The sequence below is a fragment of the Cydia pomonella genome, unplaced genomic scaffold (assembly GCF_033807575.1).
Source record: "Cydia pomonella isolate Wapato2018A unplaced genomic scaffold, ilCydPomo1 PGA_scaffold_49, whole genome shotgun sequence".
Taxonomy (NCBI): domain Eukaryota; kingdom Metazoa; phylum Arthropoda; class Insecta; order Lepidoptera; family Tortricidae; genus Cydia; species Cydia pomonella.
The window spans coordinates 64,531-87,851 of record NW_026907882.1 but is presented as its reverse complement, the minus strand read 5'-3'; the positions used below and the strand labels follow the sequence as shown (position 1 = coordinate 87,851).

The 23,321-nt window shown below is 42.7% G+C and overlaps 2 protein-coding genes across 3 annotated transcripts; both read right to left on the bottom strand.

Annotated features, from left to right (window-relative positions):
• Nucleotides 1-993: 993 nt before the first annotated feature.
• LOC133534084 (uncharacterized) lies at nucleotides 994-2,880 on the bottom strand. Its single transcript, XM_061873173.1, has one exon. It carries the CDS (start codon nucleotides 2,878-2,880, stop codon nucleotides 994-996), a length of 1,887 nt encoding a protein of 628 aa, XP_061729157.1.
• Nucleotides 2,881-15,340: 12,460 nt separating this feature from the next.
• Nucleotides 15,341-21,916, bottom strand: LOC133534082 (uncharacterized). Of its 2 annotated transcripts, XM_061873171.1 has the most exons (3): nucleotides 20,258-21,916; nucleotides 15,955-20,183; nucleotides 15,341-15,857 (listed from the first exon to the last, which is right to left on the bottom strand). In XM_061873171.1, the coding sequence occupies exons 1-2, from the start codon at nucleotides 20,333-20,335 to the stop codon at nucleotides 16,005-16,007; spliced, it is 4,257 nt and encodes a 1,418-aa protein (XP_061729155.1). In that variant the 5' UTR covers nucleotides 20,336-21,916; the 3' UTR covers nucleotides 15,341-15,857; nucleotides 15,955-16,004. The 2 variants fall into 2 exon arrangements, with proteins under 2 accessions (XP_061729155.1, XP_061729154.1); XM_061873170.1 differs by having other exon boundaries at nucleotides 15,955-21,916.
• Nucleotides 21,917-23,321: the final 1,405 nt, after the last annotated feature.

Here is a 23,321-nt window from a genome sequence, read left to right as displayed (position 1 = left end):
CTGAGAATTTTCTGCCAATTTACTTCCGAGACTAATTCGTAGAGGAGCTCATAGTTACCTTTAGCAAAATTCCAGTCGCGTTGTATGTCGACATTGCTAGGATCTAGCCGTTCAGCCGGCGGACGACGTGTTAGATTACCCACCGGTATCGAAATCTCTAGGGGGGGGGTGGTACGCATCAGATCTCGGAACCAGCCCTCCTCCCACTATCTCCATCACTACCTATATATAATGTCGAATTGGTATTGGTGAAGTTCTAGTGCCCACCTTGCTAGTCTTCCTGATGGGTTCTTGAGTGTGTTCAGCCACTTCAGGGCCTGGTGGTCAGTTATAATAGTGAAGTGGTATCCTTCTATGAATGCCCTCATTTTGCGGATTCCCCATATGACTGCGAGACATTCTTTCTCTGTGGTGGAGTATCTTGTTTCTGGCGGGGTCAGTGACCTGCTTGCGTACATGACTATTTTCGTTAATCCTTCATGTTGTTGGGTCAAAATGGCCCCGAGGCCCACGTCACTCGCGTCTGTCTGGATCGTGAATCGATTAGAAAAGTCTGCCCTGGCGAGTATGGGGTCCGTCGTTAATATTTTTTTTATCTTTTCTAGAGCCTCTTGTTGTTCCCCTTTTTTAAGTAATTTTACGAGAGTGGCGCTGTGATTGTAGCGTAGTTAGGTATGAACTTCCTATACCATGACGTCATTCCTATCAACGTTCTTAGGGCCTTTACTGTTTTTGGGGGTTGTAATTGTATTATGGCCCTGATTTTTGCTTCGTTCATTTTTATTCCCTCTCTTATGACAGTGTGTCCTAAGTACTCTATTTCTGGCTTCGCGAATTCTCATTTCTTTTTGTTTATTTGTAGACCTGCTTGTCGGATTCTACGGAATATTTCTTTAAGGTGTGTCATATGGTCTTCAAAAGTCTTGCTGCATACGATGATGTCATCCAGGTATACGTACGCGTGCGGTTCTAGTTCGGGGCTTATTACCTGGTCTAAAAGTCGCTGGAAAGTGGCCCACTTGAGTGTAGGCCGAACGGCATGACCTTGAAATGGAACAGTCCTCTCCCCGGTACTGTGAACGCGGTGAGTGGCCTGCTACTTTCTTCTAGGCTTACATTCCAATATCCATTCTTTAGATCGAATTTAGAGAAATATTGCGCGTTTCTTAGTTTCTCTAATGTGTCGTCTATTTGTGGGATGGGGTATGCGTCCTTCTCCGATGCTTCGTTTATTTTCCTGAAGTCTATACAAAATCGGTACTGGCCGCTCTCTTTTTTCACTAACACTACTGGCGAGCTATATGGGCTATTTGATTTCTCTATGATGCCTTGCTCCAGCATGTCTCTAACCTGTTGGTCTATGATTTGCTGTTGGTTAGGATTTCTTGGGTAGTACTTCTGCTTCATTGGTTCATTGTGTTTCATTTTGATTTTATGTTGGACCCATGTGTTCCCTTTGGGACTTTTGTCACACTGTTCGAACTCGCTTTCGAGTAATTCTTCCAATTCTTGTTTCTGTGTGTCGGTTAAAGTTCGTGGTAATTCACTTGCGGGGTTAGTCGGTGTTTCCTGGCCGGCGTTATTTGTTTGTAGTCGCGTCAAATTCCCTTCTAGTGCCGAGTCTTGCGTGTCGTCGGCTTGGCTGTCGTTGTTGTCTTGGCTGTTGGGCCAAGTAATCTTCATGCCCATTTTCTTTAGAACATCCATACCTATGATGATGGTTGACGCCATGGGAAGTACGCGTACCCAATTTGTCGTTGTAACGTTGTTTATCGTTATCTCTATAAGTACGGCTGTCCTCACGATCGCTTTCGTGCCATTTGCCAATACTATCGTTCGTTGTACTTGTCGTTCGAGATTTCCCTTCTCTTTGCAGGCTTTATATACTTCTTCGTTCACATACGTATGTGTTGACCCCGTGTCTAAGAGGCAATTGTATGTGGTTTTGTTGAACGTCGCGTTGATAAATGGTCTGGTGTCGCCTTGGTCCTCGTCGCCTGCTGCTCCTACCGGTTGTGGGCCACTGCTTCCCTTATTTTTCTTACAGCAGTTCTTGCTCATAATGCCTAGCCTGCCACACATACTACAAAAAATGCGTTGTTGTGAGCGGCATTGCGCTGCGTCATGACCGAATTTACCACACGACCAGCAACATGTTTTTGGATCGTACTTTGGGTGTATCTTCATCCCTTCCCGTGCGTGTGGTGCCGCCTCGCTATTCTGTTGGCCCTGCTGGTGATTTTGCGTTTGAGTGGTTCGTTGTTGTGCGTAGGACGCCCTGTCGCTTCGTTCTTGATACGAGTTGTTCCATCTTGATCTCTCTGTGGATTCTTTTCTTGCGTATCCTCCGCTGTACGCTGGTGTTAATATGCTCTCATATTCTGCCGTGAGTTTCACTAATTCGGGCAGGTCCTTAAAGTCATTTTTCTTTATGTACAGTTTATAGTTTTTTGCCATGTTTTCGTGTATTCTATGTAGTTTCTCTTTTTCGGTTAGGTTTCCGTATCTTCGCATGAGTGTTTGCAGGTCGGTTAGGTAGTCGATGAAACTTTCCCCGAATTTCTGCTTCCTGGCTGCTATTCTGACGATTAAGTCTTCTTCGTAGTTGCTCGGATAGTAGTATAGTTTAAATAGACTTAGGAAACTGTCCCAGTCCTTGAATGATTCTACATTGTTTCTATACCATGCTAGGGCTTTTCCCTGTAGGATACGCGGGAGCGCAGGTAATATATCTTCCTTTTCTATTCCGCTTGCTGCGATGAGCTCCTGTAGCCTCTCGAAGAACTCCTCGGGCTTACCAAATCCTTTGAAAGATACATTCCATTCTCGAATTAGCTTTGTTAAGCGATTCGCATCGACTCTTCCTTCGTCCTCCGACATCTTCGCAGGTCGTTCTTTCTCTGGAGTTTGAAAGTCTTCTGTGGATTGTATGGATTCTACGAGCAGTTTTCTTATCTGTTCGACTGTTAGGCCTGTTGTTTGGATATTCCTACTTTCGGCTTGTTGTATTAATTCTGGTTTTTTCAAGTGATATATCCAAGAAGTTGGCATTTATATGCAGTTGGCTACGCCGTTGCTATATCGCGATGCGTTGGGTCGTAGCTTGCGGCGGTACGGTATTATACTGAGTTCGAAGACGGGACACGGTACGGAGTTATAACAACTATAATATTAGGATACGGTACGGAATTATTATGATTTGCTAGTGTATTATACTGAGTTCAAAGACGGGATACGGTCCGGAGTTATAACAACTGTAATATTAGGATACGGTACGGAATTATTACGATTTGCTAGGCCGGATGCGACTTTGATCCTACGCGGGTGGGCGGGACGCGTCGCGTTTATTATAATTTACCTTTCTCCCGAGTCTATAAGACTCCTAATTATGAGTTATTCGGTTGGGCGCCAAATGTGATGTGCTGCTTGAGCAGGAGTCACATATCCTCCTGGCCTTAAGGGCTGGGGAGGTTCACCGAGCTAGTCTCAGATTTGGGAGAAAGGGGTGAATACAAACTCTCAAAGTAAGGTATTATAGACGGGGCTTTATGCCGTTTATTGCAAACACTTATCCTATTACTTATAGCTAAATATGCCCGCCGGTCGGGATTATTCAATAGCGGCTAGAGACGCGGATTACCTAGATCGCGCGGCACGGACCTAGAACCGGGCTAGGTTGACGGATCGAGTTTATGGGAAGGTCAGGGAGTCACTGGCGGGCGGTGACCGCTCCAAGCTGGTGACGCTGGGCAGGGAGTACGTCGGCCGGCGGTGTCCGCTCCGGGCCTACATACATACGGAAAGGTTAGGAAGTCACTGGCGGGCGGTGACCGCTCCAAGCTGGTGACGATTGGGCAGGGAGTACGTCGGCCGGCGGTGTCCGCTCCGGGCCTACATACATACGGAAAGGTTAGGAAGTCACTGGCGGGCGGTGACCGCTCCAAGCTGGTGACGATGGGCGGGGATTATGTCGGCCGGCGGTGTCCGCTCCGGGCCTTACATACGGAAAGGTTAGGAAGTCACTGGCGGGCGGTGTCCGCTCCAAGCTGGTGACGGGTTACCACTGGCGGGCGGTGGCCGCTCCAGCCTGTGAGGGGAGGATAGCCTGGCCTAGGCGCACGAACTCACCCCGGCCGCGACTAAAGGAGAGGAGTGTTGCCGTGACGCGGCGGGGACGGAAAAAGGATCGAATGCGCGCTGCTCGCGGTTATATAGGTGCGGTCGGTGTTCCCCTCCGTCGCGCCCCGCGCCGCGGTGTGGCCGGATTCCGTTTAGGGCGCGTCGCTGCGGTGACATGGCGCACTGGTGACATGGCTATGTCACAAGCTACTCCGCAATCGCAGGTCCAACTTAATGCGGAAAAGAGCCGCTGGCGTCGACAAAAAAATGGTCTCCCACAGGGAAGCGTACTAGTTCCGACCCTTTTTAACATCTACACAAACAACCAACCCTGCCCACCAGGAACGGAACGGTTTCTATACGCGGACGATCTGGCCTTAGCAGCACAGTGCCACTCGTTTGAGAGAGTCGAGGAAACCTTGTCTGAGGCGCTAGAACATGTCGGGACGTACTATAAGGCAAATTGCCTTCAGCCGAATCCCAGCAAAACGCAGACCTGTGCATTCCACCTGCGAAACCAACAAGCGCACAGGCCCCTATGCGTGATGTGGGACGGAGAGGTGATTGAACATTGCCCCTACCCACGATACCTAGGAATCACGCTAGATAGGGCACTGACTTTTAAGACCCATTGCGCCAACACCCGTATGAAAGTCAGCGCGCGTAATAACCTGCTGCGGAGACTTACATCGACCAGTTGGGGAGCACATACTATACTATGCGTACTACTGGACTGGCACTATGTTTTTCAGTAGGTGAGTTTGCCTGTCGAGTCTGGCATCGATCTGCTCACGCGGGCCTTGTAACAGCCGCACTCAACGATACCTGTCGTACTATAACTGGATGCCTTAAGCCGACCCCGCTTAACAGGTTATACCCGCTTGCGGGTGTGGCCCCTCCAGACATCCGCAGAGAGATGGCTTGTGCTAGCGAAATGCGAAAACAACAGACTGACCCACGCCATCCGCTGCACGGCCATAACCTGCCACCCGTCCGCCTTAAAAGCCGCAAAAGTTTTACCAGGTGTACCAACCCTCTGGTGGGCGAACACTCCGATGCTCGCTGCTCACTTTGGCGGAGGCGGTGCCCACCACCAGACATATATGTGCCAGTGTCAGAGCATTTACCACCCGGCCACAAAGAACCATGGCCCATCTGGAAGGCGGTGAACAGGCTCAGGTCTCAGGTTGGCCGTTGTAAACAGAGCATGGTCGAATGGGGACTGCTTCGTGGCCACTCTATCCAATGTGCTTGCGACACTGCACCACAAACCATGGCGCACCTGCTGGATTGCCCCGCGTGCCCGCACTCGTGCTCTGAATCTGACCTGAGAGATGCCACGGTCCGGGCTGTCAGTACCGCTGCTTTCTGGGCATCCACTGTTTAGGGGAACCTCGACAAGAGAGAAGAAGAAGATTACAAAAACAAGATCGTCAAATTGGAACTCTCGTGATCCTTGCCACGGATTTAACGAGGGCTTTTAATTTACAAGGCTCGGCCTTACCTGACCTTGACTTCCTAACCTATCTAGGTATTCGACCTCAGTGACCAAGAAAGTAAATTTCCGACGATTAATGGAAAATCCCGCCTGAGTAAGAGTCTTAAAGACGTTTCCTAGGGTCAGTATTTATGTGATCTCGCATGTTGAGCAAATTTAATCGCTTCTAGCAAGCTTGTGCAATTTGAGACGCGCCGTGCACTACCACACTCTATTCTTGTGTAGTATCGCGATCCGCACTAATACTAGGTCTACGTACGTACGATCGACCTGTATGAATGAAACGCGTTCCCAATAACGCCGCTGAGGTGATTTGTTTACGGATGGTTTGCACCTACGTGAACGAGAACTACTGTTAGCACCAGAACTACGACGTGAACGTCTTAGAGGTTTATTATGATCATCTGCAGACCTTCTACGCGAATACCTATAAGACCGCGGAGTCACACTACGATGCGCACTCCGAGACCGGTAACGCGATCGAACACGCGAGTAATCACGACGGAGACGCGATTTAGAACGCATATTAGTACGCAATAGTCTCATTCCTGCGAGTCAGATTGCAATCGGTACCGAGAACTAACGCGTGAGCCATTTCGGGAACTACTACACATACGAACACGCGATCTACTTCGCGACGTCCAGTAACTTCCTCAATGTCGCTGGATCACTTGATATGTTAAACCACAAAACAATACCAGTCGGTCCAATACGTCTAATCAAGAATCAATTTTAATGAACACACTTTTGGTAACCGCAAATTCACAACATCAAAGTCTACGAACGACAAAACTACGATTGATAATGATTTGGCGCAATAAAACACTAACTTACTACAATAAGCAACACGGTAACGCAAAATCGAATACTAAAAGCAATGCAACAGAATGCTTTTAAAGATTACCTACCCACATGTAACCGGAATTCCACCGTAAACAACGCATAAAAACCACTAACCATTACACCATAAAAGTAGTCAAATGTAAAATTTGTTTCTTTTGAATGTGGGCTGCAACGTTCTTTATCCAACTTCTGATTTAAGGTCTCAGGGTGGATTTTAGAACAAAAACGGCAGAATAAACAAATCACAATAATTTTATTCGAATTTCTAATAAATATCACAAAATTAAAGAAACAAATCGCACATTTTATATTACATAACGAAATATAAAATAACAGCATGGAACGATATCAAAGTAGCTCACGCGATCACGACGGCAGCCGAAGGCAAAATGTTCTGAGCAACGGTTTGCACCGGTTTTTATATCCTATGCGTGGTAGGGTAGACTTGATGTTGCCAACAGTATACAAAACACAAATAATTAAATACAAACAATATCTACAAAATGAAAGTGACCACTTAATAAAGGCAATAGTAACACATGATAGAAACCGGAACAAATACTCAATCCAAAAGGACGCGATAGAATTCTGTACAGAGCTGGAAATTACAGGAGATGGGAACTGGACCGATGAAGAAATCAAATCAGCTGTAGTGAAGAAGAATATTAATATATGGAAGAGCAAGCCTCTTCACGGCCAATTCCTTAAGTCAGTGCTAGAAAAGACAAACATAGACGCCGAGTACTCATTCAGATGGCTAAAAAGGCAAGCGATATCTCCTACACTAGAAGCATCCATATTTGCCATTCAAGATCAAGCTGTAATTACCAATCAAATCGAGAGAGACATACTTAAAAAAGACGTAGATGGTAGGTGCCGGCTTTGTCTTTCGAAAGATGAAACCGTTCAGCATATAGTTTCAGGATGCGAGAGGCTGGCTGGCACTTATTATACCAGACGACACAATCGCCCTCGAATAGGGAAATTGTTTTAGACAACGAGAAATTTAACAATCTATGCCAGTGAAAGCAAATAGCTCGAAAGCCAACTCACCCGGTCTCTGCACGACGAATCGCTTTGTCGGTACCGACACTCTTCATTGGCGAGCTGATGCTGTAGTGGCTCCAGTGAGGGTTTCGAGCACACAAATCGACAGTTTTTAGGTATTTCTTATTTTTCACGACGCACGAGCTTGCGTATACGGCCAAGAGCAGCCATCGAAATCTATCTACCTTCCACTGGCTTTTATAAACGTCAAAAAATATTCGAAAAAAGTACCCTACCTACTGTCGCTAATTAATGTGTTCCATTTTACGATATAGAAATGAGATGTCTCAAAAAAATAACAAATAAAACTAAACTAGATATGGTGTCCGGACCGATCATTCCGCCCACCAAATACAAAGTATTTTAAGAACAAACTAGTCTATAGGTGAAGGACACAACTTTACCAGAGGTCTTTGTATTAGACCTGATTGTGACCGAACCGTAGCTACACGGGAGATCCCATCTTTGCCCGGATGCAAAGATACTATACGACCAAGAGACCAATGAAGTGGCTTCAGTTGTTCATCTTTAATTAATACTAATGTGCCCACCTTGGGTTCGTCAATATCCGAGTGCCATTTCGCGCGTTGATTTAATGTATGCAAATACTCCAAATGCCATCGCTTCCAGAAATCACGATGAAGTTTCTGCACAAGCTGCCAACGATTCGAAATTGAAATGTTTATGTCGCTAGTTGACGTATCTACAAGTGATGTTAAGGGCTCTAAGGTGAGAAAATGTCCGGGTGTTAACACTGACATGTCGTTTGGATCGGAACTCATCTCACAGAGTGGCCGTGAGTTAAGGGCCGATTCAATTTGGACGGCCACTGTAAGAAATTCCTCATAAGTTAGGATTTGATTCCCTACAACGCGAGCAAGATGCGTTTTAAACGATTTGATGTTGGCTTCCCACAAGCCGCCGAAGTGGGGTGCGGCTGGTGGGTTGAAAGAGAATTCGATACTCTCACGAGAAGCTGCGTCTTGCATGAGAGGTAATAATGCGTTATAAGCGCCTACGAAATTTGTACCTCGGTCACAATATATGCGTTGGCAACGGCCACGGCGAGCGATGAGCGATAAATCGACGCAAAGCAGCGAGAAAGGCTTCGGTGGTCAGTCCTATAACAAGCTCGACATGAGAAGCCTTGGTCGCAAAACATATAAATAAACACACGTGTGTTTTAAAAGGCCTAGCTCCACGATAGCGTTTAATGTATGTCGGAAAAGGACCCGCAAAATCGACACCGATACACGAGAAAGGTTTTACTTGTGAAATACGAGTTTTTGGGAGGTCTGCCATACGGGGCACCAAAGGTTTTGGATTAGAGCGGAAGCACTTTATACATTTCGATAGGCGAGAACTAATTACGCGCTTAGAAGCCAGTATCCAAAAGTTTTGTGCAATCAAGAAATTTAGCGTGCGTAGTCCCGGATGCTGACTATCGTTATGTACTTGGTCGATGACGAGCTGTGTCATGCGATCCTGACTGGGCAGCAGTAAAGGGTGCTTGCAATCATAATCAAGTTCAGAGTGAACCAGCCTACCGCCCACCCTCAACAAACCGGAATTATCGATAAAAACACTGAGTTTTCTGAATTGTTTAGGCAATTTTTTACCTTCCTTTAGAGATATTATCTCAGTCGAAAATGACTTGTCTTGAGTTAACTTAACTAAATTAGTAAGGGCACCATCGAGTTCCGATTGAACAAGTGGGCCGAAGCGTCTTTTGTCAGGGTTACGACAGTTATGTACGAAACGATGAACGTAAGCGACAATGCGTTTAGCCTTATTGAGACTCGAATGTCTGGATAAGAAGTCATCAAGTTGGTTGACGGCAGTAAACAACACGGTCTGCTTGGGGACCCTTTGTTCTTCCAACAAGTCCGATTGCGGTTCGATAGACGACGGTAACTTTGGCCAAGAGCTACTGTCAAGTGCCAACCAAGCCGGGCCTGTCCACCATAGAGGATGATTTACAAGTTCTCGAACAGTCACTCCGCGAGAGGCACAATCAGCCGGATTGGTTTCTGACGTGACATGGCGCCAATGACCAGCGGGTATTCTTTCTTGTATGTGACTTACGCGGTTACTGACGTAAGTTTTCCAGCGTTGCGATGGCGAACGTAACCAGGAGAGTGTCACAGTGGAATCAGACCAACAGAATATATCCTCAAATTGGACGTCTCCGTTGTAAATTTCCTTTACGTGTTTAACGAGGTCTGTCAGCAAAACTGCAGCGCACAGTTCCAAACGGGGGGTAGAAGTACGTTGCAAAGGAGAGACCTTACAGCGTGACATTATCAAATGTATAGTGATGCTACCATCACTATGTCGAATGCGAAAGTAAATGACAGCCGAGTATCCTGCCTTGGAAGCGTCACAGAAGCCATGCAGCTGAACACTGCAGGACTTCGTCGATGGAATGAATCGAGGTATTTCGAGAGACGACAACAAGTCGAGATCTAAACGATAACGAAACCAGTTTCGCCTGATATTGGGGGGTGCTACCACATCCCAATCCAAACCGAGAGTCCAAAGTTCTTGAATTATGCGCTTGAACGAGAGTGTCAAGGGTGTAAGAAACCCAAGAGGATCGAATATGCGCGCCAATTCCGAAAGAATATTTCGTTTTGTGCACTTTTCATGAAGCGCATTGACCGTGAAAGTGAACGCGTCACTGGACGGGTTCCACTCCATACCGAGCACCTTAACAGGAGATGTCGGTTCCGAATCAAAAGAGAGCGTCTTATTATGACAATGGGTTGGGTCGAGATTCTCGAGCAGACGGGGACTGTTGCTCGACCACTTGCGAAGTTCGAAACATCCTTTCTCTAGGATCTGAACCACCTGAGACTGAAGGTCGAGAGCTGATTCGACGGACTCAGCGCCTGTCACCATGTCATCGACGTAAATGTCTCGTTTGAGGACGTCAACCGCACGAGGATACTTTATGCCTTCATCAATAGCTAATTGAATCAGGGCTCGAATGGCAAGGAAACTGGACGAAGACATGCCGTAGGTCACGGTGTTTAAACGAAATTCTTGTATAGGTTCATCGAGGGAGAACCTGAACAAAATGCGTTGGAAATCTCGATCGGTAAGAGAGATTAAAATTTGTCGATACATTTGACGTATGTCGGCTGTGAAAACAACCGCATGCAAACGAAAGCGAAGTAATATCGAAACGAGATCAGATTGTAGTTTCGGTCCAACGAGCAACTGGTCATTCAACGAGGGGCCTTGAGCAGTAGCATCAAAGACCGCTCTCAATTTGGTGGTGGTGCTGCTGGGCTTGAGCACGCAGAAATATAATGTGCTAAGTAATAAGCACGCCCGTCTGACTGGGGTGCTACTGGTTCCATGTGACCAGCATCGAGATAATCACGCATAAAATTATTGTATTCTGTCCGGAGTTCCGGTTCACGAGAGAGTCTCTTTTCGAGAGAGAGCAGGCGGCGCTCGGCAAGAGCGCGCGAGTCACCTAAACGAGGATCGACGGTTCGAAACGGCAAGTGTACGATATATCTCCCGTTCGAGTCACGTGCGTGAGTCGAGGCGAATATTTTCTCGCACATGACTTCATCGTCAGTTAAGGGCGAAGAGTTAGGGAGACTTTCAATTTCCCAAAATTTTCGAATTTGGGTATCGAGCGATTCGATCGAGCAAAACAATGAAGTCTGGGAATGGGAAGTTGCGCAAGGGGCCTTTCCCATGATAACCCAGCCAAGCTTGGTCTCAAAGATTGTGGGTCCATCGTCACAGTTGTGGCGGTTACCCAAAAATATTTGACAAAAAACATCCACTCCCAATAAGGCGTCAATGCATCCAGGTTTATCAAAATTAGAGTCGGCGAGTTCAAATGCTTTGACGCATGACAATTGGTCCATGTCAATTTTTACTGCAGGCTGATCGCTGCAAATTTTGGGTGTAACAAAAGCTTCGACACACATTTCAAAATCAGATTTCATGCTGCGAATGTTAAGAGTGGTATAAGAAGTTGACAACGTTGACACCTCACATACACCCTCGATAGAGGTATTTTTTTGTCGTATCGGAAGTCCAAGCCGCTGCGCGCAACGTCGTGTAATGAGGTTTGGCTGACTGCAATTGTCTATGACAATACGAATTTTTTGATAACTACCGAACTTATCTAGTACCTCCACGCATGCAGTAGCAAAAAGAGATATTCGACCCACAGGTGCTGGATCGGATGCGAGCATGGTCACTTGTTTCTCAGGTACGTGCATTGGGGTGTCGAGGGGCGAGGACGACGAGCAAGTCGCGGCGCCAGCGTTGGTCGAGGCCGAAGAAGCGACGCTGACTTTGGAATTACCGCTATCGACATCGAAATGAATAGTAGTGTGATGGGCAACATTACACTTTAGACAACGAGACTTTGAGGGGCAAGTTTTAACTACGTGTCCAGAACGTAAGCAGTTGACGCAGAGCCGATTGTCCTTGACAACAGAAAAGCGCTCGTGAGGCGTCTTGTTCCGATATTCAACACATTTAGCAAGGTCATGATTTGACTTGCATAACACGCAATACGATTCGATCGAGGTGGCGCTAGTGGTGACTAGCGTTTTATAGGCTGCTCCCGCAGGAGCACGATCCTGCGCCGGGCGCCAGGCAGCGGTGCGTGGCGCGGCGTGAGCGCGCGCGGTACGCCCGGGTGCCGTGGGTGCGCGTGCCGCAGGGGCGGCGGCGCACTCGGTGAGGTCAGCGAGCTCTAACGCTTGACCGGCCTTACTGACGTATTCTAACAACGACTCGAATGACGGTACATATTTGTTGTCGTTTTGCAGTTCAAAACGACAACGGGTATCCTGGTCCAATTTATTGATCAATAAATAAAACAATGGAAAATCACAATCATTGACGGGAAGTCTCAGATTTTTCAAAACCGCGATATTTTCTCTAAAAGTGTCTACAAATCGACGTAACTCGCTAGGAGAATTAGATTTCAACGAAGCGTTCTGAATTTCTTCCCAATGACGAAAAGCCAATTTTCGTTTGTTATTATATCTATCGATCAAAGCCGCGTAAGCATCTAAATAATTGCTATCCGATAAAGGAAACCCTTTTAATAATTGCAATGGTTCACCCGAAAGGAGTGAAATTAAAATTGAGAACCGCTCAATATTTGACAATCGTTTGTTTTGATGTACCATTGTATTGAACATATCATAAAATGTTCCCCACGATTTAATGTTGCCATCGAAATGTACGAGATTTAAACGAGGCAACTTAACGGACAAATCGGTTCTATTTGTCTCGCCCTCGATAGTAGTCGCGGTCGACAATGAAGTGTGAATTTCGATTATTTGAAAATATTTGTCGTCAAATTCTTGACGTAGAACATCCTCCTGGTCTAATTCGTTCACATCTGTTATTTCCGAAATGAGTTTCAAATGGTGGGTTTCAAAACTAGAACAATAGCCGTCTATTTTGCTAAATCTAGACATAAACAATGGTAATCGCGAGGAATCCACTTTAGCCTGCAACCCAGCCGCCAAACATTCATCAATTCGTTTGATCGATATTTCGCGTTTCAATTGCAAATTACGACGAGCGAGTGCCTTAGACATGATTAGTTTGAATATGAAGCAACCGCGTTAATTAAATGTAAAAGAAATTTCTTCGATAAACAAAACAACTTGTAGAACAAACAAATTTCACCGCCACGATACTACCGAATACAGAACTCGACTTAAAAATGCTAAATAATATTTGCGAAGAATAATTTATCTCGCTACAATAGGTGCAAAAGGAATTCTTGTTAGAATTATTATGTTGATAGATGGTCAAAACGATTAGAAGCCAGACTTGCAATTCAATTATATTTCGAATGTTTCCGAATGTAGGAGACGAAGCGAGAATCACTTATTAAATGTGAGTTAAATAAATTATTTGACTACAATTTACAATAACAAAAACAGTTCGCACCGTGCTGTGCTGCCGTTGGAAAATAGACCTTAATGGATTGTAGATAAGCTCGCGAATATTTTGTGCCGATTATGAGTACGTAACGTAAGTATTTAAATATTTAGCAGAAGTAGCAAGTTATTGATAAGGATTAACTATGTGATCTATGTGAATATTAATGGACATCTATCTGTGAACATTATTCAATAATAATGCACGATATTTGTATGGACTAAATACGCGGGTAAAATATTACAAATTTTTCATATATGTACTTGTACTATTGTGTAAATTATATTTGTCTAGGCATTATATTCACTTTACAAAATAACAATATCTAATTATCGCTATTCTTAAAGTCCCCAAATCAACACTGTTGTATATAGGTCAATTATATTACGTAATCAGAAATGGCACGCGGTGCAAATATTATCCGACTAATTTTAGAAGTGTTCCATTCCCAACGGTGTCAATACCAAATTCAATGCCTACTTAATTTGGCCGTATAATATAATTGCATCATCAATTCGATCGGTTAAAATTCGATATTTTAATATAATGTGATAAAATAACTGTATTTCTATAGGATTATAGGCAACGACAACGAAACGAAATTAGCGACAGTTTTAACGAAACGAAAGAGGTTCAAACGTCACTCCTGGCCCCGAGACAGGTTAGCTGTTCTCAGTTTGAGGAGGATCCGCGGTCGAAGGAACAAATGTACAATCGCCCTCGAATAGGGAAATTGTTTTAGACAACGAGAAATTTAACAATCTATGCCAGTGAAAGCAAATAGCTCGAAAGCCAACTCACCCGGTCTCTGCACGACGAATCGCTTTGTCGGTACCGACACTCTCCATTGGCGAGCTGATGCTGTAGTGGCTCCAGTGAGGGTTTCGAGCACACAAATCGACAGTTTTTAGGTATTTCTTATTTTTCACGACGCACGAGCTTGCGTATACGGCCAAGAGCAGCTATCGAAATCGATCTACCTTCCACTGGCTTTTATAAACGTCAAAAAATATTCGAAAAAAGTACCCTACCTACTGTCGCTAATTAATGTGTTCCATTTTACGATATAGAAATGAAATGTCTCAAAAAAATAACAAATAAAACTAAACTAGATATGGGCCCGATTCGAACAATGATTTAGAGATGCGTTAGTTCTTGGAAAGAGATTGAAAAGATCGATAACTAAACGATATGTCAAAATTGACGTTAACTTTGATTCCGGTCTTATTTCAATAAGACATCAATAAGAGATGGTTTAGAGATCTAAGTGACTTCTCGAAAGCTCTTATACGTGATTGGGCGTGGAGCATACTTGTCAATTTTGACAGATAATTTGATACGTCAAATTATGAAAACCTGTCTTAAAAATGGCGAAGTCGGGTCAAGAATGTTTGTTTTTGTTATTTTGCTCGATGATAATATTTAAAATGTAATACTGTTAGCTTATATTGCAGTAAACTAACGTGGAAGTGTGCAGCTAATGAAGAATTAGTCTTGAAACCATTCTTTAGTCAACAGTCAACACCCGGCACTCCATCCATTGTGGCTATTTGTTAATAAAAACCAGCGATCACTTTACTAAAAGAAACTACGGGACAACTTTATCCCCTATGAGCACAGTGAAAATGAAATCGTCATTAACTAGGTAAATGGAAAACATAAATCTATATATCGTGCCCTCACGAAACAAAGGTTCTCCGAAGCAGATTCATCCCCTGTTCAAGCTAAAAGATGATTCGTTCATGCTAAGTATCAATGGACTAGCAGACTTAGAATCCTAGAGGAAGGCAGCCTGGGGTCGCAAGAGTGTCACGACAAACTTTTGAAGTGTTGACGTCGTGGTTGTTCGCGCCGCCTGGTTCTAGCTAGTTACTCATTTAGGTACACGTGGACTGTGTCGCCACATCAAACTCAATTAGATAATAAATTGTCATATGATGTATATATGATATAGTTTATATTTTACCTTAATATCTAAATGTGCGACAAGAACTTGAGTGACTTACGCTGAGAGGTTAATAGCTTTCATGAGCTTACTAAGTACTATAGATGAGAGCCGTAGATGGCACCATGAGTCAGATCGAGAGCCACTCATAGTGGTGAATCCCCTCTTAATGGATCCGACTCATTGCCATCACGGTTTCTCTACTCTCATCGTCTTATGTGGGACCCGCAGGTCCCTGGAGGTCCTACCACCTTCCCCAATAGACCTTCCCTTGCCACCATGATTTTACTCTTACTTAACCTCACAACATATTTCGCTCATTATAATAATCATAAGCACTCACCAGGGGGATCCTTCTGGCTTAACACATTATCTCTCTGGCTTACAGCACTCACACAATCTTCAAACTAATTAACTTCTACTACATCTCTATTCAAATCCTTCATCATGTGTTCTTCCATAACTCTGTAAATTAGAATGTCAAGTTTGTTCTCGCCCGCCATTTTTATCTACCCAGGATTGCCAACATACAATAATCATATAAAGGTTGTTTGTTACTTACGCTTATTAGGAATCGCGTGGATTCGCGACACTCCCAGCTACGAGGCTGATTTACAAAAAGGCGAAAAGCTGACGAGTCCATTGTGCGATCTTTTCTCGTGCTCGAATAGCCGCAGCTCGCCTCGTCACCTCTTGTGGTTGACTCTCTTCTTGCGTCTCTATATCGGGTACATCACTAATGATATCGGTTGGATGAGAAGTCTTTAAACTATCCTCTTCTGGTTGTTGTGATGTAGTTGACATCCTCTCCTCAGAATTTTCTGTGTTACTCTCTCTCTCTTCTGTGTCATGATTAGAAACTATATCTGCACTTCCTTGACTTTCTGTCGAGATTTCTCTTTGCTCAGTCTCTTCTAGCATCTCATCTATATCAGTAGTACCAAGTTCGTTTTGTATAGTGTCTATAACGCTTGGCTGAGGCTCTACCGTCTCAATCGTCTCTACTGGTGCCGAAGGTGGCTCTTCCAATTCTAAGGGATACAGGTGCCCGATAGACCTTGTGAAAATACTTCCTCCTACTTGAACTTGAGCCACTCTACAGTATCCATCGGAACCTCTTATTAGTTGGACGATTTTGCCAACCCTCCAGGTGTTTCTATTTTTAGATTCGCCCTTTATCTGAACTAGATCTCCAACACTCGGTTCCTTGTGTGATTTCACCCTTGGTTGTTTATGACTATGTTGGTACCTTTCTCTTAGGCTTGTCAAGTATTGATTTATAAACATGTTCTTGAAGTGCTTCAACATGTTCTGACCTCTTTTCCAACTGTCTAACAAGTTCTGTTTCGCCCGAGTGTCATCTTGGTCAGGTCTATAACTCTCTGATATCTCCAAGTTTAGACAACGTCCTAGAGATAGAAAGTCACATGGTCTCAGAACTATATCCATGTCAGGACCTACTCGTGTCAAAGGCCGACTGTTAACAACAGCCTCAATCTCCTTAATGACAGTAAGAAGTTGTGTGTCATTCAGTAGCAGTTTCTCCAAAGTTCTCTTCATACAATGCTTCACTAACCCCACTAATCTTTCATAAAATGCACCATGCCATGGCGCTAATTGGGGAATAAATTTCCATTTGATGTTATTCTTGATGCAGTAGTCACTCTTCAGGATTTCAGAGCTCAATTTGAAGTATAGTGCATTGTCCGAGACTATGGCTACTGGTACTCCTCTTGTTGACATAAATCTTCTCAGTGCCATAATACACTCATCTGCAGTCAAATTCTTAACAACTTCCAAATGTATTGCTCTTACAGCTAAACAAGTCATAAGACAAATCCATCTCTTTTGCTGTCCATTTTCAGTTGCCACATAGACAGGTCCAAAATAATCAAGTCCGGTATAAGTGAATGGTGTGCTATAATTCGCACGTTCTGCTGGTAAAGCCGGTGTTGGAGGTAGTGGGTACGGGCCTCCACCGTGCTTTACACATTGAGTACATTTCCTTAGTATTTTCTCCACAACCGGTCTTCCTTTTGGAATCCAGTATTGCTGGCGAACTAAGTCGAGAGTATGAGGTGCTCCTACATGGTAATTCTTCTCATGTATTTCTTTTACTACTTTCTTTGTGAATTCGCAGTCCCTAGGCAAAAGAACTGGATACCTCATGTCATATGACCAATTAGCATGCATCATTCGTCCTTTGCATCTCAACAATCCGTCAACATCTGTAAATAGCCCAAGATTTCTACTGAGGTCTGTCCGTTTGCCTTTTATTTCATCTGGAAAGAATCTTTGTTGTAGGTTTTTTATTTCTTTAACCTGAGATGTTACTTCATTCTGGTCAGACCTTTGTTCATTATCATTAACCGATTCCAAAGGTATATCAATATCTGAAGATTGATCCTTCGGACCCTCTAATACTGCAGGAAAAGATGCTACTTCTTGATGGCTTTTAAGATGAATATCTTTTGGCCATTTACTCTTTTCTTTGGACAAGAAGGCTGGTCCTTCTAGCCATACACTCTTCTTTTGAATCCAAAGTTCAGGTCGCGTTGCAATATCAGCTGGATTCTCTTTAGTATTTACATAGTATGTTTCTAAGCCAACATTTCGCTTTATTTCTTCTGTTCTGTTGGCTATGAATGGTGGTAAAAGCTTATTCGAGTGAATCCAGTTGAGAGCCACGAAACTGTCTGTCCACAGGTATTGTCTAGTAATGGGGAGTTCTATAGTCTCTTTTATGTATGTCAGTAAGCGGTTTCCAATAACACAGCCGAGTAGTTCTAATTGTGGAATAGTCATTTTTCTTTCAGTTTTCTTACCATCTTTCATTTTCTTATCCAATGGAGCAACTCTATTTTTTGACAATAAAAATGATGTCTTAATGTTGGAGCCGTCACTTGACCGTAAGTATACAACAGCTGCGTATGAGTCTTTAGCTGCATCTGCAAAGCAATGTAACTCATTTTCAGATCCTTTATTGACATTTGCCTCAACATATCGTGGTACTTCAACTTCTTTTATATCACTTAGGTTCTTCTCAATTTTCTTCCACTTTAGTAACAGCTCCTGCGATACTGGTGAATCCCATTTATAGTCTTTTCTCCATAATTCCTGAAGAAACAGTTTTATTGGCATAAGTAGTGGAGAGACTATACCGCAAGGATCATATAATGATGCTAATATACTTAAAACTTCCCTTTTTGTAACTTTGTCTGTTGATCTATCAGTAAACACTTCTTTATTTATGTTCAAAGTAAGTACATCTTGCTCTTTATTCCACAGCAACCCTAAGACTTTGATTTTGTCTGACTCTTTAGCTCTATATTTTTGTGGTACTTTTCGACTGAAAGCTTTATCATTTGATGTCCAATCTCTTAGGTTCATAGAGAGCTCTTCGAATGCCTTCTTGGATTCATCATATAGTTGGACAGCTTCTTCTAAAGTGTCTGTGCCAGTCACCAAATTATCAACATAACACTTATTTGCTACCTTCTTGAGTAGCATGCTATCCTTTTGAGAAATGTGGTAACGTATAGTTGCCGTCAGTAAGAAAGGGCTGGAAATAATTCCGAAAGGCACTCTGCAAAATCTTAGGTGTAGTATGTTTTCATCGGATAGTGGTTTGTTGATGTCCTTTAGCCATAAGAATCTTGTCACTTCCCTGTCTTCTTCCTGTAGACCAATTTGCAAAAAGGCCTTTTCAACATCTGCAATTATACCTATTTTATGTATTCTAAAATTCAGGAGCAGAGACGTCAGGTCTTGAAGCATACAAGGTCCTTTATACAAGCACTCGTTAAGGCTTTGCTGATCCTTTAACCTTGCTGAACCGTCATATACTATACGACCGCGCTTGGTACTCTGTTTTACTATATGATGTGGCAGGTAGTTAATTGGAGGCACAGACTGGTTTCGAACATCTGAATCCACTTGAACAACTTCTATTATCTCGGCCTTAAGTTGTTCCATCAATATTTCATTATATTCTTGCAGTGTGGGCTTATCCAATCGCTGTACTAATCCCTTGAGTCTTCCGTATGCTAACCCGTAGTTAGTAGGTACATGTGGTGGGTATGTTGTCCATGGCCATTTTACATAGTAACGACCTTCTTGATACTTGACAGTGTCATTAAAGTTTCTAACTGCCTCTTCCTCTCTAGTACCCTTTACTGAGTCAGTTATTCCTATGTTCTCTAAACTCCAAAGGAACTTTAAATCCGATTGTCTTAAAGGGAGGTCAGGTTCTGTGTAACACTTACATCCTACATTGTTTTGGTAGTAGGTAACAACTGCTAAGATGTTATCATTCTCTTGATTGTCCTTATCATGGTGTCCAGACATGATCCATCCGAAATCTGTATCTATTAGGTAAAGATCGGTGTCAATCTGTATCTTGTTATTCCTGATAAAGGAGAAGTAGTAATCGTTACCAATGAGCATGTTTACTGATTGATTCTTTGAGTAACTATCTGCTGGTATATCCACAATATCTATTTTAGGAATCTCTTGAATTGGTATCCTATCAGTAATGCGAGGAACAACATTCACATGGATACTTTTTTCTACTCCTCTTTTTGTCTTGATAGTAATATCTGTGCAAGGACTCAAAGTCTCATTAGGCTTGTCGGTTCCAAAAATAAATATTAGTAAATAGTCTACATTTGCTGATGTCAAATCCAGGTGTTTTGCCAAGTCCGTGGTAATATAGCTTCTTGAACTACCGGAGTCAAGAAGGAGTCTACAATTTAGGGTCTTGGTTTTGTGAACCACCTGCGCTGTTGCAGTCTGTAAAAAAGATTTCCGCTTAAAACAATGGCCAGTTGAGTTCAGCGTAACAGCATGGTGTGGTTCACTCTTACCTGGTTCTCTCTTTGGGCATAGGGCTCGGTTGTGGTGGCCCTTGCAGTGATAGCATTTCTTATGTCTCCTGCATTCATGTGCACGATGCCCTAACTTTAAGCACATAAAACATCGGTTTGATAGTTTCTTCTTTCTGTCATCAGGTGTCTTATAAGATGGGCATGTATCATTAAAGTGCGGTCCCAAGCAAAATATGCAACTCAACTTGGGTTTCTTCATTTCTCTGTCAGTATTAGACTTAGCTGGTCTTTTCCTATTGTTGTTCCTGGGTGTGTTATCCATTTTGTGAAGGGATGTTGTCTGTGTGTGTATCCTTTTCCCTCTGTGGTATCGAGGTCTGTTTTCTATTGAAATGAAGGCATCTGTGGTGGCAGTATGGTCCTTTTGTAGCGGTGGATTAGTCTTAGACTTCTCCAATGCCACCACAATTTTGTTTAATGTATTTCTGATCCCCGCTATTGTTTGGTCATCCACTTATAAGGGGTCTAACCATAATATTAAAAGAACGGTAGGTGTGATCAAAATACATTTATTTGGCACAATGAATATAACCTCTTCCAATCTAACTAACCACACGACAGTAGTACGCTTGTCGCTCAGACAAGCAATTATATTGTATCGAGTTCTAACAAAACAAAACGTACTGACCTGCTAATAATACAATCAACGTAACCACTTGTAATTTGCATCGACTGTCATCGTTCGACTGTCATCGTTCGAATGTCACCTCCCGAATGCTCGTTCAATATTTAAGATGGAGGGATCGATCACGTGACTCTTCACGTGATCGATCGTTACAAATACTTTTAATACTATAGTTAGCTTATTTAATCTAGAAAAATGTATTATAATGACAAAATATCTATATAAACTAAACAGTATCCTTACAGCTCGGCCATCCTGCTAGAGCAAGTCCCTTTGCTCACCTACATTTACCATTAGGTTACATTTTAGATTTACTCATTTCATATCAGTATATTACAAAATAAAGTATTTTAACTAAGCAATACGAATTTCAAAATTCTAAAAGTAAATCTGCAAGTAGACCTCAAGGACTCTTTTACAAGTCAATACAACATTTATAGTAACATCATGTAGTGACATGAAAAAAATATAACAACATTTACAAATACAACGGCCAATACCTAGGTAAACATTACATTATAATTATCTTAAAATAAATAATGACTACAGTAAAACAGAGACATATTGTCTCTATGGTAAATAATACATTAAATCTGGAGATGTAAAAGGTCCCCAATGTCAGAGTACTAATACTAATAAGATTTGGAGTTGTACTGTCTCTCCAAGTGTCAACATGAAATCTATACTAAATAAATGAATCACGCCTAGACTGTTAAGCTAGCAGTTTCATAAAGTATACAGCTCACATAACTTAATTTGAATTATAATTTAATTTATTAACGTCTACAAAGCCTAATCGAAAGCATTTATTTTATAACAATAGTGCAATATTCACAAAAAACATCAATTAATCTAAATTACCTATATCCTAGACTATTAGCCATGCTAACTAGCCATGATGATTACTCGGACCCATTCCATTTGGACTTTCAGTGTCGTCGTCCCAATATCATCGTATGTTTTTATTTATTTTTTATTTTACTTTTACTAACTTAACACCCAAGACAAATAAAGATAATAATAAAATAATAATTAATTAAGTTTATCATAGTAATAGTGCTGAAGTGAATCTCCATATCGAGCTTTCTTGGACAGCATAGTTATTAAAACTTCCGTGTAATCATCACGACTTGGAAATAATTCTACAAGCTTCCTTTTCCACTCTGACCACGTGTATAGGTTAGTGCTGAGACCCTGGTACCAACATTTAGCAAGACCTGTAAGTTTCAGAAGCGTGAAATGTATAATCTCTTTCTCTGCCCACCCGTAAGTCTCAGCACACTCCTCTACTTTTGTAAGCCATGTAGGAATGGTTTGATCTTTCGATATTGGATCGAACTCGAGAATTTTCATCTCTTCAACATCTTTACGATGATTAGAAATTTACTTATAGTATTTTCACCAGATTCATTCAGGTAGTCTACTTACTATCCACGACACGATCGACGCATGGAGAGTGAGAGTACAACCTTTTATGTTTAGAGGTTACACGATAGTCGTCATCAGAACTACTACTATAAACATAGTGCCTCTTTCTCTCCATGCGTCCATACCGTATTGGACTTACATGATGTCGCGGATGCTTATAATTATGCTAGTTGTCTTCATAAGAGGAACTCCACTACCATCCGCAATTTCTTGCGCGCCCGTGCGTCTATGGCGACATGCTTCAACTGATCGGAACATGTCTGGACCCACATTTGGTGTTCGTGAACGTGGCGCTCTCTCACACCGTAACTCGCAATCATACTCTTCATCATGCAGCAAGTGTTTGCGGCTTTGCCTACCTTTCAGGCTCCCTTCCGCTCCCTCACTTGGCATGGCAGATGATTTAGGCGTTGGACGTTCCCGAATCTCACATTCGTTAACGTCCACTTCCACGACATTATGATCGGAGCTGCGCTTCTCTCTGCGCCCATTATTGCTGACCTTATCGTCATTTGCGTCCATCACTGAAACTTAGATTTGTTCGGATAATATCATTGTTCATTCAAATTTTTAATCGTCCTTACAAAAACATTACGATGCGGCATTTTGCAACATATGCTTAAAATATGATTAGGTAGAAAACACGTTGTTCTTTTAAAAGAGCTCTATCAGCCGACAGGATACCTTGATTTCAGTTAAGTTTTATTATTCATTTCCAATACCATTAAAACTATAATATTAGCATTTCCAACAAGCTGTAACAGCCCGAAATATCACCCCTGCCAATTTATTAAATTTCATCAAGTCCTGAGAGTTTTCAGGAAGCGACATGTCAGGTCCTTTCTGATAAAACTCTACACTATATAAAAATATATTAATTTTAAATCAAGTTTTAGTCGTTTTCAGTAGCCTGAAATATCGTTTCAAGCCATTTCTAATGATACCTTACGCAATGTCAAAACATTGGAATTTATCACGACTTTCAGTCGC

What these genes read in the sequence shown, in the direction of transcription:
- LOC133534084 (XM_061873173.1), bottom strand. Translation starts at nt 2,880, where the DNA reads ATGTCGGAGGACGAAGGAAGAGTCGATGCGAATCGCTTAACAAAGCTA.
- LOC133534082 (XM_061873170.1), bottom strand. Translation starts at nt 20,540, where the DNA reads ATGGATAACACACCCAGGAACAACAATAGGAAAAGACCAGCTAAGTCT.